The sequence below is a fragment of the Corvus moneduloides genome, chromosome Z, assembly GCF_009650955.1.
Source record: "Corvus moneduloides isolate bCorMon1 chromosome Z, bCorMon1.pri, whole genome shotgun sequence".
In the NCBI taxonomy this organism is placed as follows: domain Eukaryota; kingdom Metazoa; phylum Chordata; class Aves; order Passeriformes; family Corvidae; genus Corvus; species Corvus moneduloides.
Genome location: NC_045511.1, coordinates 67482378 through 67501477, shown reverse-complemented (window position 1 = coordinate 67501477; position 19100 = coordinate 67482378). Strand labels below are relative to the sequence as shown.

Below are 19100 nucleotides of genomic sequence, written 5' to 3'. Positions count from 1 at the left end.
TTAGACCTCATATTCACTCTTTACAGAAATGACTGAGCTGGTTGTGAAGTAATGAGAAAAGATAACCTGAGGGAGTTAATTTCAATCACTTGCTCACAAACCAGAGGTTTTAAAAAACAGATGAGTAAAAAAAGAATGGTAGATAAATTTGACTTTTAAGAAAAGTTAAATTATTGAATTACTGACTAGTTATTGAAATGATCACCTTATAATGATATGTATGTGGAATAGTGGTTTTATCATCCATTGGTAAGCAATGCACCTTGCAAAAATGTCACTAGAAAGCAAGAAGTCTGAAGTTAAAACACTTCTACATAGTCATATTTCTGTGTGTTGAATTTCAATTGGAGTTTTGTTATGAAATGCACTATGACATCTTTTATTAAATGATGTTATTATTCAATTTGTGATGTGTTTTTTGAGATTTTCATTTTTACTAGATTGAGTGAACATTTGTTTCTTCAGAAAGCTTATTTACTAACTGTAATATAAAGTGAAGCCAAGATAAAAGAGAAAAGATACTTTTCTGTGCAACTGATCTTTAACATTATTTTTCAGAACGAGAAGCCTTTGGTAGGAATTCTGTAAATCCAACTCGCCCCCTTTCACTTTCAACAATCCACAGGAGGAATGCGTATGGTGAGAACTTACTGCATAGAGCTGTTATTCACCAGGACATAGATCTTGTACGTAGGATAATAAAAGCCGGTGGAAAAGTAAATGCTCAGGATTATGCTGGTAAGTTGCAGTTGTACTAAAATACTATTTTCAATACAAGTACCTGCCTATAACTAATAAAACCGTATGTTACAAGTTTGTGCAGTGGGCAAGGTTGTAGGTTTGTGACTGGTCAATTGGTTATTGAATTTTTATTGGTTTAACTTAGTACTTGTTCATGGAAAAACAGGTAGATCTAGTTACAAAAGTATACAAGAAAAGAAAATTTTGAGGGAAAAGTAAGCACTTAAAAAAGTTACAGAGTGATGCAATTAGGTTTACATAGCCTTAATTCAATGATTCCATGCATGCTTATAACAAAACAGTCCCTAATTAAATAATCAACTTCATAGGTTTTAAAGTTGGGGTCCATTCATTGTCCATTTCAGTGGCGAACTTGAGACATCAAGATGTAGATTTTCCAGTTTAATTTTTCAGGAACTTTGATTTCGCCTTTTACATCTTGAGTGAAGTTGAGCACTGTTTTAAATTTTTAAAGTTGTGATTACTTGGTATTTTCCATTTTTTCTTCGTCTTGGGCAGGGAAAAAAAAATCTCGACAAATAGCAGCCAGCTATTTGATTCAAGCAATTTACCTTACTCACTTTTGTGGGTGATACTCTGTGCCAAAGACTTCACCTTAATTATTACTTGGTTGTTTCAAATATAAGATTATTCCTAATCTGCACTTCCCTGTCTCATCCATTAGTCTCTGAAAAATTCCTGTAACAAGGAGTTTGCAGACTCTTCTGCTAGAAAACTTCATTCTTACAGTCTTTTCATATTGTGCTAGCAGCTAGGATTTCACAACTGTCCTGCGGGAAAGAAAAAAACACACGTTCTGCAGTTACAGGCTATTGCATAATGCAAGCACATAACAGACCAAAATTAAGGTTGAAATTCTCTGTATTCTGGGATATATTGAGAGGTAGATGGGGTCAGTGGCAAACCTCAGACTTTTACAGAACAGGCATTTGAGCTAACAGAGTGACTTGTAATATTCTAACTTGTGCTAGAGGCAGATGAGAAAATATTTTGTTGGTGGGGTTCAAAGCCCTCTGTTGACAACCGAGAAGTGCTGATAGTGTGGGTTCAGCTGCAGCCACAGTAGGCGAGTGTACTAAAGTGCACTGGTTTTAGAGTTTGATGTCACAGCTGCTTCCTTTTCCTGCCTTTACATATTTTGCTAGGCCACCATTTCTTCATCCCCCAGACTCTTCCTGCTGGTTTTTTGGTGCAAAAGGAGCAGAGCTGCACAAAATATCTTTTAATTATACTCCCTGAAGAGATGAGAGGTTGACCTGGCCCTGCTTCCTTTGTTTTCCATGAGGCAGGTGTAATCAGAAAGAAGTAGACTTACCAGGCTTATGTCCTTTTGACATGCACTTTCATCTTGGTCTCTTTAAATCATTGTTCTGAATATTATATTCTGCCTCTGTGTCTGTTCTCCTCCTTCAAAGCTTCTTAGTCTAGTATTTTTTCCTTATTCCTATGCTCTGGTACTCTGCTCAGTACCTAACTGAATTATTGAGATCTTCTGTTGTTTGGTTTGGTTTGGTTTGGTTTGGTTTTTTTTCTCCTTTGTATTTCCTGGACATCAGCGTGTAGGATATGGACAGCGTATTAGAGATACTGTCGTGTGCTCTAAGTTTGAGTCTTGACTCACAGTATCCCAAGGGATCTGAGAAACAGTTGCAGTGAGACTTGTGTTTCTCCTTGATTTGGAGCCTGCACAGTGTCCTTGCATGCTCATGTTGGTAATCTCTAGTGATTATTAATTGAATGTGTTGCAGGTGCAGTTTTTCTGGGTCTTATTATTATATCAGGTAGAGCATACTTTTTACTGAGGGAGAAATTAGTACATCCCCTAAATGACAACTTTTATTATCTCCTTAACAGATTTCATAATAAACCTAGTTACTAGGAATAAACAATATTCAGGATTAGGCTGTGTATAAAAGAGCCTCAAGAGTTTCTCTCTCTAGTGAAATTAAGATAATTTTGCATAATGGGACTGAAACAATCTTATTAAGCCTTACTAATTCACCTATTTCGTATGTGAATTAGGCCCTGACAACCTTTTGATAATGGAAAATTGTTGAAGAGTGACACTATCCATGAAAGTGATCTTCTGGAGGGCATGTTAGTTTCAGAGCTGGAAAATAATAAGTGGAAAATCGTCTGTGTTTTTCCCTTATGTCTCTCACCCTGCGTATTTAAGGACCTGATGCATGGCTATGCTAAACCCAGTTCAAAGACTTGTATTCCATATTTTTCCTAAACAGGTCCTTCATGGAGTAGAATTCATGTCATATCTTGTCATACAGTTTTTTTCCATATACCTGGGAGTGAATATGGAATTTCACTAGGGATTTTTCATCTATTTGAACACTCAAACCATTCTTGATAGTCCTAAAAATGTTTTTGTTTGGTAGTAAATAATTCATGTCTTTATTTTTGTCACTTCTTTCTTACTTACCCTCTTCAGTATAGCCATGAAAATAAAAGAGTGCCGTGAAAAATTAACTTGTCCTTAAAACAGCATATATGTTTTACTCCAGGAGAAATTACTAAAATATGGGATGAATAATTTTTAATCTCTCCTTTCATAGCGGAACTATCAAATCTAAAACTAATGTTGTTACCCCAGCATCTACTTCCTCAGTAGGTGTGAATTTTGTCAAAAGCATGAGGTCTCCCAACCCTTGTGATATTTTCATAAACATTTCTTCATACATCTTACTGGAACGCATCAGTTTTTACTATTTCAATATACTCTGTGAAGTCTTTATCAGAGACAACCTAAAAATGACATAAATTTTTAGAAATTTTTTCACCCAAATGTGAAATACATGTTTTTCTTTTTCGTAGGCTTGACTGCGCTACATATAGCAAGTGTGGAAGGCTTTTATGGGATAGCAAATCTGCTTTTGAAAGCAGGAGCTGATGTTAATGCTACACAAAGGGAACAAATAACACCCTTGCAAGATGCAGTTAAAGAAGGTCATTATGAGGTATATTCCAAATTGAACACAAAATATGATTTAGGAATAGAAATTATTGTACTTGAGTCCAAAAGGTCACATAATGTTTTTGTATGGGGCTGGCCTTTTTAGATTATAGGTAAATTCAGGAGCTTGCAAGTAACTCCTCCCTGCCTGATTTCTATTCAAACCACTCCATGCTTAACAAGATTCCCTTGCAGTCACAGGAGTCACAATACACACATCTAGAGCACAATTTATTTTCTCCTAAAGTAGATATCCTAAATGTATAAGCTGATCTGAACCCTAAAATCACCTGTTATTTTCTGCCAGTTAAGAGCTATGGTGGATGAATCCTACCCTGTGTTTTGGGAGACCTTATCTTAATGGCATCAGATTAATAACTGGAACAATTTATAATAATAAAAATAATAAGACTATAGGATAATGATGCATCTAGGGGAATGCTTGGTGTTTATGAACTAGAATGAAGAGGGATTTGATTTTAGTTGCTCATGTTATCAAGTAAAAGAGAGAGAATCCATAAGGATTATGAAAAATACTGTCAGAACAGAAATTATCTGAAAAACTTATTCTTCTAGATGGCGAACTTATTACTTTGGTATGGAGCTGATCCCTTATTAAAAAACCAGGTGGGAAGGTGTGCATTAGAAGAAACTTCTGACCCATCTATGAGGAAACTTCTTAAAAGTTATGTAGCAAAATCCAGAAGATATTCAGTAGCAGGTAGGAAAGAATTATTCTGACATATCGTCACCAGTAAATGGAGAAACTTAGAATATCTATTGAACTGTATTTGCTTAATTACTTCTAGTAACTCTGTGGCCTTCACTGTCTCATGCCAGAGTTACCAGTGAGCACTCCTTACCCTCTGCAGTTGCTGTACATTGACAGAGTATAAAAGATGGTGAGGTCCAGCTGTTTCTTGGGCTGGGGTTACCTTTAAATTTGAAATGAAGGTGTGAAATACAATAGTTGTCTATCTAAATGGAAGATGCAGCATTTCTTGACTTGCTGATGCATGAGGTATGGTTTAGAGGTAGGGATAAAATTTGGTTTAAATTGGCATAAAATCTGAATTTTGAAGGATCCGTAAGGTAAGAAATGGGAAACTAGGATTAGATCTAGATCTTAGGGGTTGCCAAGCCTTAACTGCTGTTAGGGCTGGGTACAGGAAAATTTTACGGTAGGTAACAACCAGTGAGTTTGTAAGGAGACAGTTGGATTAGAGCTAGTGATTGGCTGAGGAGAGAGTTGGGTCTTGTACAGTCTTGCGAACTAAGTTGTGAAGAAAGTTTGGAGGAGGCTGTTTGATCAGAAGCAGGTACAAGATAAACCTTGATTAGAGCAAGGATTAAGACTATGGACACCCATGAGCCAGTGTGGGCAGTAGTATGTTTAAGTCAGAAGGAGTCCCAATCCCGTAGACTATTATCCATTACTGTTTTTCCACGTGGATGGTAATAAAGCTGTAACATTAAGTCCAGGGATAATCAAAAGAGACTTCAAAGCCTCAGGATAGTTGATAAGGGAATCTGGTAGACAGGCAGTTTTTTCCTTTCTTCTTCCACTTGTGAGCAGGGCTGTTGGAAGAAGCAGAAAAACCCAGTCTATTAATGCATGACTCCATAGCTAATGTCACTGCCAAAATTCTGGGCGTTTCAGTAAAGGCATGGTCTGGATGTCACCAGGCCTTCTGGCATCAGATGGCATTCACCTTTCTCAGAGAAGGAAGAGGGTCTTTGCTCATAAGATGGCAGGGCTCGTGGACAGAGCTCAAAACTAGACTTGAAGGGAGACTGGGATAATATAAGACTTCCCCATGAGAAGCTATCAGGTGACATGAAGATTAGATGGATGGGGTGCTAGTGAGGGCTCTCAGCCTGCTGCTCTGAGATTCCTTAGGTATCCTGAAGCACTAAGTCTTACGGAGAGGAGCCAGGGATTACACTAAGTTTCAAAAAGAATTGCTCAGGTCACTAATCATCAAGAAAATTTGGAAGTATGTGCCAGTCTTTACTCTCACCAAAGCTGGTTTCAACAAGAGGCTATTTGCAACCAAGATTAGACTACAAAATTTGATAAATATTTTATATATTGATATGTTTTAGATTCCAATAAAACCCTTAAGGGCTTGATAATTTTTCTTGAAAGATAAATATCGTAAGTAATGTACATGCAATATTGTAGACATGTGATCATATGTATGCAAAGTAAATTATGATCTCTTTTCAATTCTGGTTTCTTTCTGTCTTTGATTTTCATATCAGGTGGAGATGATTCAAAGAATATGTTAAATACTCAGTGTATAGAAGATGCAAGCCAGCACCAGGTACTTCTTTACAAAGAATTCTAACTTCATGGTGAACAGTTGCGGGCTTAATGACAGTGTTCAGTAAACTAAAGCAGATGACTGTTTCTGAAGTATGTTTCAAAACCAGCACACAATGTACTGGAGACATCCAGCAGGGACTGAGAGTGATAGTCAATGTTATGCTCATCCTTACTAGTGCTTGGGATAAAGGTACAGCCACATGAAGATGGAGGGCAGAGGCAATCAGCTGTGTCTCATGGATGGTGGTTCTTGCTGTTTTTGCAAGTGCTGCAGAGCTAATTTACAGAAAGCATGGTACTGCAGTGCCTGTTTGTGCTTGCAGAAACCTGACTGAAACTGCCATTTGTTGCCTGGCTTGTAGCAGTAGGATAGTTATGTCTTGCCTCTGTGTCGAGTAAGTTGTGTTGGGTTTTGAGAGGAAAGGGTTGGGAAGACACTGACTTGCACAGAGGTTGCATAGTTATGCTGTGAGATCTCAGTAGGATGAGGGAGCTGGTGCCTCGTGAAGACAAGACACCATCATCAGTCACTTGGGGCAGTGTTTGGATATAATGCAACAGCTTTTGGCGCTAAGAGCTGCATTCTCCCCTTCTGTTTTCTTCCTTTGAACAATGATAACAGATAACATCTGAGCTGTAGAGTGTAGCATGCATAGATACATCTTTTGGAGCTTTTGAAGTTTTATGTGGTTATGATAACTGTCCTTGTTACTCACAGTTATGCAGCCTATGTCTCCTTTGAAATGTTGTGGTGTAACAGCATCCATGGTGTATAGTCTTAGATTATGCTTTAAAACATTAAATGATTGAAAAAGAAGGTGCTGTAAACATTTAATTATGTAAACCTATTACTGTAACTGTGTAACTGATAATTTCAGTAGTTGTGTCAAATGTTACAGTGTGTCCCCAAATATAAAGTAATCAGAAGGATAATGCTAACCCTAATTAGTCACTGGCCTTTGGACCAGCTGTGTTTTGAGGTTGCCATGAGTTAATTCTGTGTGGTTTTGATGTATTATTTGCCCTTCTTTATAATTTCCTGGAATAATTGTAGACAGGCTTGTCGGAAATGTGAAACTGCAGCTCTGGTTTATGACCACAGAAGCAAGGAAGTTTTGAAGGCAGATTATTAATTAAAACTCACTTCAAATTTCAAAAATAAATAAAAGTTTAAAGCACTTCAGTAATATTTATTGTTGGCTTTTACCCATTAATTTTTACACTTTTTTACACATATTTCTTAGTTCCTTAATTTCTTGGTCTTGCTGTCTTAAAAAGCAGCACAGAGAAAATCAGTTAATTTTATGGCAGCAGAGTTTTCTTTTAGTATATAATAAAGCAATTTATCAGAAAATGAAGTTAAGTATATGGCCTGTTTTAGAGATAGAATTAAATGCAGATGTACTTCAACATGATAACATTGGAGCATCAAAAGAAGTTTTGCTAAACATGAACAAAGCAGAAAAACGATTTTGGTGAAAAACACAAGAATAAAGCTCTTCAGGAACCTTTCTCTGAAGGCAGAAAAAGAAAAAAGTTCCAAAAAGGCTATTGTTATAGCAGAGGCTTCAAGAGTAAAACTATTCAGAAATAATGTCTTATGTTACATGGACCTCAAGTTTAGTGCACTTACAGTCCAAGGAACTTTACAGAAAACATGTTTCACTGATGATGGACCTAATGAAATGGGCCAGACTACTGTTGTATCTGTTCATAATTGTAGCATCCTACTTAATGTTCTAGGGAAACTGAACTAAGTCAGGTGGTATTGTAACAGGAATGTAATGCGGCAATGGTACAGTGGAAACTCATTTGCAGAATAAAAGGGCAGCACTGGTGGAAGCTCAGCAACTTGCTTGTAAAGGGGAGGAGATCACCAGTTTGTGTTGTCTCACATCCATGGTTTCTGGAGAAAGAGTGTGTGCACAACGTTCTAGGACTGCTGATTTAACAGAATTTGATTCTCAGTCAATACTGACTTGCTTTGGCTTTCTCTCACAATGTGTGTGTTTTAAAGTTACAACAGGATATGGCAGGGATCAGCATAGTCTCATGCAGAGTAGCAGTAGTAGTTTGAGTGACAGGAGTCTAAATACTGATGCGAGAACACCTTCAGAACGATTTTTTGCAAAACTTGACAAATCAAGTGTAATCTGATGTTAATGGAAAAAAACCAAATGGATCAGCCCTAAGTTTAAAACTCTCTTTGCCTTTGTTTTGATAGATTTCCTTACAGACAGAGGAGTCAGAACCAGCATGTGCAAATCCTCAGGAGACAAGGCAAAAAGCAAAGGCAGCCTCATATTCCAGCAGCAGCAACAACAAGCTTTCATCTAATCGATCACAATTGAGTCAAGCATCAGAACAGCAAACATCTAAGAAGTCAGGTGAGAAGTTAATACTTTATAAACCAGTGGAGTTCTTTTTCCAAATGTGCATGAGGAAGGCTTTTTGAAATGTGTGAGGGAAAACTTGACAAAAGATATCTATAGCATGCTGAGCAAATACTCTACTAAATACCTAAACCCTGAAATATTTCCAGAATTTCTGCACTCCATTTTACAGAATGCACATTTTGTTTATGTTACATTCATCAGTCTTTCAGCATTGTGGTTGAGGGGAGGCAGGATCATATGTGAGAGCTTCAAGCTGATCCTTACTTAAGTATGTTACATAAACAGCAGTTTAAAGTAACACTACATTGGTCTTTAGTTAACTGTTTTACGTGTCACAGATCAAAGAACAGGGCTGTCCGTATATTTGACACACAAAGATCCATTTCTATTTTATAGGCTATATCCTCATCAGGGACAAATTAGCATAGATTCTGATTGTACTGGTACCTTTGGGTTTAGCTGTGGTATAGATACAAACCTACTTGTATGAGAATAAGAGAATACAACTCCAGTAGTTGTATTCTCTTCTGCCTGCACATGCAGCTTTTTGTTTAGCATTTTCATCCCATGTCTAAGATTTGCATTTATCTTGTAGCCTTACCATCATGATAGAGTGCTGCTCCAACTCATCTTTAACCTCTAAATATTTTCACTTACTGATTTTTTGATAAAGCTAGCACTCATCATGTATACTTTGGTTCTTTCTGGAACCAGAGAACTGTAGTACTCAAGACTTGCTAAAACCAAAACTTGTAGTTCCAATAGGATCCCTCCCCTCTTAAAACCCTTTTTTTTGCCTCCTATTTGCACAGTTATTATTTTAAAAAGATTTATTCCAAACATTTGTGTTTTATTTTTTGGTCTCCTCTGGGATAGCATGTCCCAAGTTACTTTTTTCCTCATAAGAGATTCTTCAGGTAATATTTTATTCAGATAAAATTAATTATTCCCTTTATACCAGGAGAGTGTTGCCATTTCAGAGGTGGTGCAAGAAAGTATAGCCCTTTATACAGTTGAAGGCCTTAATAAATTTGGAGTCCAGGACAATGGCATTCAGATTGCTGTAGAAATAAAGTGGAAGATGGGATGATGCTTTCTGATTTGTGGGGTTTTGAGATGTTTTTACTCTCCGGTACTTTTTCTTCATTAACTGACCTTTTTATCTCATCTGATTGTTCCTGTGTCTCACTGGTCTTCCTTATATTATTCTGTTCTTGAATAAAAATCTTTTCTTCACAAATAACACAGTGTCATTTTCATCTACAGTCAGTCACTTACTAGGCTCCCAACATTTCTATTGTGCTTATACAGAAGGAAGGTACAAACAGCTTGCTTCTTCTCTTGTAGCTCAACCTGTGGAAATAATTGCTCCTAGACAGTGTTGAGGTATTGAAGGACAATGTCCTTGAAGTTGCTGAGGGATGTCAGCCTAATATAACCTGATTGCTGGTTATGGTAATCTCTTCATTTTATCTTTGTACTGTTCTGACTGGACTTTGTATTTGCCAAGATCTGGATCTTTCCTGCTCGTGACCCACCTGGCAATGCATCCCACAGAGAACCAGTATTTTGTGATTCACAAACCAATGTCCCATCATGCTTTTGCAAGTGTTTCCTAACAGCCATGAAGCAAACTGTTGTGCGTGACAATTTAACTGGAAAACTTTGCAATTACTTCTGTTCACTTGCAGCCAATATTGCTAAGGTTCATTAGCTTAATGGGCTGTTGTGTGCCTTTTTTTTCCTTCAACATCTCTAAAAAGTCCCTAGGACATTCTCCCCTAAATCAAAAGGGAAGAAAAGGAAGAATCAGAAAGTGGATGATTGCTTTGGGAGTTCAGACCCAGAAGCTTTTAGACAAAACACAATACATTATCTTATGGTAAAGTAGGTCTCAGATTCGAGGAGTATTTTAATAATGTGATGCCTTTGTGTGCTCTAGAGTCTCAAATTTTCATTTAAAAAGGAACTCTTGAGTTTTTCTTGTTGCCAATACAGTGTAGGCCAAGCACCCTCAGTGCAAAGAGGGTTTCCTGAATGCTTTCTCCCAGGTTTGAACAGCCTACAGTGAGCAAGCTCATTTAAAATCAGTATGGGTATATCCTCACTGTATGTCTGTTCTAGTATCACTTCAGTCTGTCTTTCATGTTCCTCCAAATAGTCTTGTATGGCAAGCTCCATAGTTTACTTTAAAAGAAACATTGGAAAAGCAAATTCTCCAGAAGCAGGAGGCACCTGAAGAAAGGCAGCTGTCAAGCACAGAAGATGTTTGATACTAATGGATAATGCTGACTGAAAATACTTGAGGAAACAGCTTGTTTGATGAGAAGAGGAAGATTCACAACTAACTGTTCATAGGAATAAAAAGAAAAAAGCCATGGATAAGTGTTGCGGAATGCTTATTTAAAATGTTACACTTTTGTGGTTTTTGAATAAGTTGCATATTTTCAAGAAATCAGAGAAGGAACAGTGTAAACTTTTAAAAAATATCTTGGTGGTATGGAATTGTAATAGAAGGAACAGGAGTTTTTAAAAAGTTAGCATGCATGATAGAGCTTTTGAGGATTTACATATCCTGTCTTTTTGGTAGCAGTTTGAAGAGGGGGTTGTCCTTAACTCTGTACACATAATCAGTACTTCATTAATCTCTTTTTTCCATTGTATCTCTTACACTTTAGTAGGTCTGTTACCTGAAGCTTCAGAATTAGAACCTCTCTGATGATCACATGATATCATTAAAGTGGATGGCTGATGTTGTTTGCTTTGTGAACCAATAAGGATTAAATCAAGTTTATTTGCAATTATGGCTTCAATCGTGCACAGCTTAAATTAAAAGACAGTTTATCTATGCCACTAGACATTACTCAAAGACTTGTAATCAGTCTACAGTAGTTTTTCACATCACGGCTGTAAAAATAATGTGTGTGTCTGTGTATGTTTATGTTCTTCCAGCTGTAGATATATAACTATATATGTGTATGTGTATATATATATATACACACACACATATACACACAGCTGTCTTTTTCCTGATACAGAATTAGGAACTGATAAGAAGTGATGCTCAAGTCTCTACTTTTTTATAGTTTCTGAAATATCTTTGTGTGTGTAATTTATATATTTAGCAGCCTCACAACCTGAAAGTAGTCCATGGAGAAACCTAACATATTCCCTACCTCTATACAGTATAAAATTTCAACCTTGTTACCTTTCTTGTGGATTCCTAATTTGTTGTACCCTTGTTAAATCATCTAGGTTTTAACTGGAAATTCTTTAGTATAGGATCTGTTTGTTATCTAACCTGTTACACAGGACCTTCTACAGTACCTTTTAAACTTTTGATATAGCCAGTTGATGTTATTGAATAATTAAAGCAACAGTATTGCACACATTTACATCAATTCAAATCAATTATGAAGTTAAATTTTCTGTTTATAGTTAAGCATTTTTTGTGGAAAAAAATTTCTAATGAACACCCAATATCTGTTTAGAATCTACCAGGGAAGAAGCTGTAATTGTACATGGTGCCCGTAATACAAGAGCTGGGAGAAAGATGAAAATTAGGAGAAATGAGAAAGGGGAAACTCAGCTGCATATTGCTGCTAGGAGAGGAGATGTGTCTTTGGTGAAGACTCTAATAGCATCTGGAATTTGTGTCAATGAACAGGACTACGCAGGTTTGAAAATTACTCTCTTACAGGCTTGTTTTATGTTACAATTTTACATAATCTGTAGCACATATATGTTTATATAATTTGTGTCATTTTATTAAAATTATGGATTCTTGACTTAAAATTTTGAGGGGGAAAGAAGCTCATTGAGCAAATGCAAGCACACAGAATGAATATCTGGCTTTTTTGTCAGCATGGAGGTAATGCAGACTATTTCTCAGCATAGGCTTTAATAGGATCTTGCTACTCTGCTGAAGAGGACGTTTTCAGAGATGTGTACAGAAGTGAACTGGAAAGTTTGGTGGAGCTTATGTACAACAGTGTATGCATGTGTGAAGCACATTCAGACAGGTCTTTTTTCCCTAGGAAGTAAGACAAAAACCAGATGACAAGATTATGTTTTCTTTTTTCCTACCTAAGTGTATAACATGTATCTGTTTTCATAGTCTCAAAATGGATAGTGTTTTATTCTAGATGCCTGACAGACTTGATATTATAAAATGCTACTGGTATTAGAAATCAGACTATTAATATTGTGCTTCTGAGTTTCTAGTTTTTCTACTCCAATGTTTTGTTTCTTTTATTATTTTTAGTACTGCAGTAGAAAAGAAAGCAGTGTTTTTCTACTTAATACTGGACAAGTTTTTCTCTGAAGTAAACTGAATTACACACAAAATAGTTTACCTTGGCATGTCAAGATTATTATTTGTATGACTTATCTTAAATGCAGCAAAATGTAGAGTTACTAATTAGTGACCTTTGAGATCTTTCCAAATCAGATGCATACTGTATGTGTCATCTTTCTTTTATTAGGTTGGACAGCAATTCATGAAGCCTCCAACAGAGGATTTACTGATGTGATCTTAGAATTACTGAAAGCAGGTGCTGATGTTAACAGCAGAAGTCTCTGTGGTGTTTTACCAATACACGATGCTGTTTCTGGCAATTATTTGGAGGTATATTTTTCTTCTACATGAGATGTCCTGACACCAATTTCCAACAGAGAATCAGCAAAGCAAAATCCCTATTTCATTAAAGTTACTAACACAATTTTAGTGTAGATTTGCATTTAGGAAATAAACCAGTATTCTTTAAAGTGATCAAAATTAGAGAAAAATATTCTTCAATAGTGACAGTTGAAATTGTACAGTTAGTTGACTTTTTTAGTACAGCAGACAAATCATAAAAATTCAGAAACTCCCTGTGGTTCTTTCCCAGTTTCGGGCTTCTTAAAAACAGTGTTAAAGTTGAACATTCTCAGTTTCATTGATTAGTTCAGTGCTCCTGCAGATGGGAGTGATGCACTTCACACTTAAGAGAGAAGCAATATTACACTTTATTGATATAAAGCAGTGAGTTATCAAAGTTCACTGATAAATGTGACAGTTGTGTAACACAATTCTATTATTTACTGCATAGAGAACAGGGTCTGAACTGTAAGGAGGACCCTCCTGTTGACTCATGATGTTCAGAAGGGACCCCCTTGCTTTCTAAACTCCTCAGATGGCTGGATCCAGACTTAGTCCCAGGCTTAGTCAGCAGTTTATGTCTAAAGGTCTATATGTGCACAATCAGTCCTTTCTATCACTTAGCTAAGATTTCAAAGTTCAGCATCAATTATGGAGAATCTCTTGTGGCAAGGAATTTCTCAGCCTCGAGGAGTAACACTTGAGAGGTGTCCCTGTTCAAGTGGGTGTCCTGGTGTGCTGCCCATTGCTGTGTGAGAGAGCTCAAGGGGCCCTGGGCTGTGCACTATTTTTGAAGTAAGATGATTGACTTACGGTCATATTTACATACCAGTAAGATGCCTGTGTCACTTTTCCAGACAGTGCTCTAGGTCCCCCAAAGTCTGGAGTAAACTGGATGCAGCTATCACAGCTGCCCCTGGTGGTTGTGGCTTAAGCAGGAGAGGAGTGTAGCACATAGTCATAAAGCCCCCTGCTCTGGATGGGACATTTTTTCACTAGGTCAGCTTTCCCTAAGCCCTGTCCTACCTGCCTTTGGACATTTCTTGGGACGGGGTATCCACAACTTCTTTGGGCAATCTGTTTCAGTGTCCCCCTACCTTCATTGTAAAAAAATTCTTTTTGTGAAGAAAAGATCCTGGGCCTGTTGTTTAAAAATCAACAATTTTTTATTAACTGGTCCCTTCCAACCCAAACCATTCTGTGGTTCTAGAAAACAGACTATTTCAGTTAGAAAGGACCTACAGTGATCATCTAGGCCAACTGCCTGATTGCTTTGGGGCCAACCAGAAGTTAAATCATGTTAACATTGTCCAAATGCTCCTTAAACATTGACAGGCTTGGGACACTGACCACCTCTCTCCTCTAGCACAGCTTAGACCCATTCCCACTCATTTATCACTGGATCCCAGGGAGAAGAGGTGAGCATCACCCTCCCCCCTTCCAGTGCTCAGGAAGCTGTAGAGAGCAATGAGGTCACCCCTCAGCCTCCTTTTCTCCAAACTAGACAAGCCCAAAGTCCGTAGTGGCTCCTCACAGGACACGTCTCCCAGCACTCTCATGAGCTTTGTTGTCCTCCTCTGGGCACATTCAAGGACCTTCACAATCTTCTTAACTTGTGGTGCCCAGCACTGCACAAAAATAAATAAAGTGTTCTTTTGGCAGAGTGAGTTCTGGGGAACAGAAGTGTAAAGGTGACGCCAGATTGGCTTAAATGTACTTCTTCTGTTTCTGTCAGGACAATTCACGTTTCATCACATTTATCTTTTTCTATGAGCCAGGGTAAAACAAAGGGGATGATTTCACAGGCCTGGAGCCAAACTATCAGTAGGGTTCTTGCAAAGATGTAATTGTATTATTCAATATTTTGGGGGAAAAACAACAGAGAACATCCTGAACTTCAAGTCATCATTCTCTTTCTGATATATTTTCCTCCTTAACTGCACTCTGAGTGTAAGAAATAAGAAGAAATGCTAAACTTGAGAACTCATACATATGAAAATTCTTTTACCATCCAAGTTCTGACCTCATCAGTGCTTTCATACGATCTGAATTTAAAGTGTAGTTGATTCCCCTAGTGCCACTAATCTAATTTCCACATTTTGCAATTAAGCAAACTTGCAAGTGTTTTGTAATTAGGAAAAAAATTATCAGTTCATGAAACCAAAACCAATATTAAAGAAAGAAATGCACTTCTTTTCTGCACTTTGGTCTTAATGTAATTGACCAGCTCCCTTTAATTTAGATACATGGTGTTTTGTGATTGTTCTGTATGACCATGAAACCATAAAAAACCCATAAAAATTAAAGGTTTAATGAAAATTTGTGAATTATTTGTGTATTTTAATGGAAAAATGTAAGAAATGTAAGATAGAAATCTGTGTTGATAATAGCCAATTATTTGTTTTATTTGGATTCCAAGTGTAACAGTTGTAGAGTATCTTATTTGAATTTGGATTATTTGTGATGTGTGTTAGATATAACACATATAGTTGTATTATAAGTCAACAACAAGAATTACCACTGTACAAATAACAAAAATGTGTAATAGGCAGTCAGGATTCTGCTGCAGCATGGAGCGAATCCCAATGAGAGGGATGGTTCAGGAGAAAGTGCTTTGAATCAAGCTTGTGATGAAGAAATGAAAGATCTGCTGAAGTCGTATGGTGCTACGGACTCTGTACTTCCTGTTCAAAATATTGAAGTTACTGGTATGTTAGTTTTAAAATATAAATTGTAGGATTACCCTGTAGTTGTAAGGAAAAATCATACATTCAAATATTATGGCACTGATATTTTTAATTCTGTTAACTATTGAATGATATTTACTTGTTTATTTATTTACAGAAAATAGGATGTGTGAATGGGTTTTGGTTTTTTCTGAGAGAATGAGGTATAAGAACGTATTTGCATCTTCAGATTTTTGTTATTATCCATATTTCCCTTCACAGGAAGGGAAATGAGTAGTTTTGAAAGTGGTACCTTTCATTTCTTTATGCTACCTAAATTTGATCTCACTTGCATATACAAGATACTTTTCATTATTTGGTCTGCTGTTGCATCTTTGTAACCTATATTAGTTAATCCAGCCTATGATGCTCCTGCAAATTAATTTAAAATTTTATTTATTTTTTCTTAATTATGGAGAGGGGAAATCAAAACATCATTGTTACGACTACTATAAAAATGATTATGCAGCTTTGAAGCCACAACATGAGAAATACAGTGTGGTAAGTATAGATAACAGAGTTTTGTTAAACTGCTTTGTAGCATACTACTGCATAGTGACATTTGCTGACTGAAAAATATAAAAATACAAGTTAAATAATCCATTAAAATGTATGTAAAAACAGCATCATGCAGAGAGTTGTAGTAGACAAGTTATGGTTTACGTATATAAGTATGCTAATTATCACCTCTCTCTGTTCATGATTCCTTTTAAATTTAAATTTATTGTGCAAAAAGTTGTCAATATTGACACGCATTTCTTACTGCTTACATGAATAGAAAAAAGGTCATGAGTTCTGCGGCTTTCCATTACATTTCCAGAATGGTTCTTTTTTAAACAGTAATGAATTGTCATGATGATGATGAAGATATTTAGATAATGTTTATCTTAACATAAAACAACAAGGAAGATTTTTGCACAAGTTGTTAGGAGAGCTCTTGCTAATGTCTGTAAGCTATGTCTGCATTGTCTAGATGATGCTGTCATGGTGAAATTCATTGTCTAATCTTTGCTGTGTTCTCAGAGGTTTCTGGAGGACACTGAGCATGGACTAGTTTGAATGCCACAGCAAAACCAGACTGTGACAGCCCATTGCAGAGCATGTCCTTGGCACTATATAGCTCTGTCCTACCAGCACCCCATTGCCTTTACACAGTAATTCCCAACCTGGAATGACTTGAGTCCACCAATACTTAAACTGCAGGCCATGTATCTTGGCCTGTTTTGTATGGTGCGCTTGGCTCTACTTCTTACGGTAATTTCTGTGTTTATTAACAGGAGTCTGTTGCTGCTATACAAGATACAGAAAAGAAGCAGGAAGAACTGTTGCTGTTTGAATTGAGAACTTCCAAAGATGCAGGTAGACATAAATTGAAGTGTTTCACCTATTTTTAGTGGGTAAATATCTTTGGCAATATAATTGTTTTTAAAATGTGCTTGCACATAATATATTTTAATATCTCCTCTGGAAAATACAGCTTCAGAGAATAAGATTTTAATAACACTTCTCAGGTATGGGCACTTCCTGAAGTACTTCAGTTGCACAGGAATGAATATTATAACAGAAAAGGTAGGCATGCCACTTGGAGGCATGTCTCATGTCAGCATAATTATATAAAAAGGGATCATTAGATAAGAATGCATACTTTTGGCAGCATTATTCAGTTACATGAATGCCTGCTTGATCAAGAACGGCTATGTCTGGATGTAAAGTAGCAGATGCAGCATTTTCATTCTAGTGTGGCTAGACTTCCAAGAGTCTGAAATAATTTATGAGAGGAAGAAAGAGAATTCTTTACGGCAGACACTGTGAGTGATGGACAGTTTCAGAAATGCTGATGCCCAGAGGTGTAATTTGTCTTAGGCTATCAAATCTCAGCTCAGATTAATCTCAAGAATTTACTAAGCAACAGTGACTTCCTAGACGATCATGATGCTGCTGCTGTGTAGCTGTTGGAGTCTATTGTGTCCGTGTTATGACACTTCAAGAGGCATAGCTTGCTGCCGGAATGCCTTTGACCAAGGTCTCTCTCCCCAGCTGCCCTTGCTCATCTAGGCAGGGCTGTTTAACTGGAGCATCTCATACTCATGAAACAGTTTTGCTTCCTGACAGAAAGAAACTGTTTGGTTTTAAATTTATGTTCCTAAATACAAGCTGGAGTTTTCAAATTATATTTACGAGTAAATTTACGCCTTTAAAAGTAAATGTGAAATATGGAATTATGCAGGTTGATAGCTTCCAACTCAAATTTATGGTATATGGACTGTTTATTAAAATAGGTGTTTTCTTGAAAAATGTTTGACAAATAGGTAGATGATACAATAGACAGAAGCCTGTGCACAGAGATCAGCGCAATTCCATAAATAAGCAAAAAGAACTACCAGACTTCTCCTTTTCGGGGGTAATCAGACTTCTCTTGTTCAGGGGTATGATAGGAATGAATGTGCTGATCTGTTACCACTACTGACAAAAGCATTAGTAATATAGCACCTCTTAAACTTAAGTCGTAGTCATTACTATTGATGAGGCACAAGACTGAACAAGAACATGGAAGTACATTGACAAACTTAAAACATAGAGTAATATCTCAAGGTATTTCCATGAAGTGGAACCTACTATAAGTAACAGATTCAAATTTTCTATTAATCTGCCTTAATAAAAACAATATTCACATATTACTATGTAGGCAAATACTGGTAGGTACTGTGAAAAAGGTTTGGGGAAACATTTTATAAATTCCAATTCAGTCCTGTAATTTCTCATTTTTCCTGATTATGTAAAGCTTGCATTGACTTTTAGAATCTCAGGAATTAGATTAAAATTTTAGCTAATTATCCCAGTGGTATCCACTGGATGTGACTTCTAACCCTCATGTTATATGTCTAAGAGATACGGTGTATAAAGAAGAATTTATAATTGCTCTTCTTATTTTAGAAAAATATAACTAACAAAAAGAGACAATTTATCTTTTAACTATATAATACTAGTTAGAAATGATGTAAAACTGGGATAGATATGCTTTTATACCATTGTGTGTCACTTGAAACAATCTTGTAATACTTCAGATGGAAGTTTTAGGCACCTGTTAAGATTGTGTAACTTCTGCAGGTAGCTTCAGTATAATTGTCATGTTATGTAGCTACTTGCAACACAAAGAGCTTGAAAATACTCAGTGCTTATCGTCCATAGGGTAGTTCTTTAATTTATTCTTCTTTCTCTTACCAATTTCCTTAACAAGGTACTTGCACTTCAAATCTTCCAGTACTTCAGCTATTTTTTTAAG

General features: G+C 36.6%; 1 protein-coding gene across 3 annotated transcripts in view; it reads left to right on the top strand.

The window, feature by feature from the left end:
• Nucleotides 1-19100, top strand: part of ANKRD31 (ankyrin repeat domain 31) — a 64732-nt gene that overhangs the window by 20760 nt on the left and 24872 nt on the right. For all 3 annotated transcript variants that reach the window (XM_032095471.1, XM_032095473.1, XM_032095472.1), the window contains 10 exons: nucleotides 559-738; nucleotides 3589-3731; nucleotides 4304-4448; nucleotides 5993-6054; nucleotides 8281-8443; nucleotides 11944-12129; nucleotides 12937-13079; nucleotides 15640-15799; nucleotides 16236-16318; nucleotides 17095-17176. In XM_032095471.1, coding sequence (XP_031951362.1) covers nucleotides 559-738; nucleotides 3589-3731; nucleotides 4304-4448; nucleotides 5993-6054; nucleotides 8281-8443; nucleotides 11944-12129; nucleotides 12937-13079; nucleotides 15640-15799; nucleotides 16236-16318; nucleotides 17095-17176 — 1347 coding nt within the window. The remainder of the gene's footprint in view (nucleotides 1-558; nucleotides 739-3588; nucleotides 3732-4303; nucleotides 4449-5992; nucleotides 6055-8280; nucleotides 8444-11943; nucleotides 12130-12936; nucleotides 13080-15639; nucleotides 15800-16235; nucleotides 16319-17094; nucleotides 17177-19100) is intronic.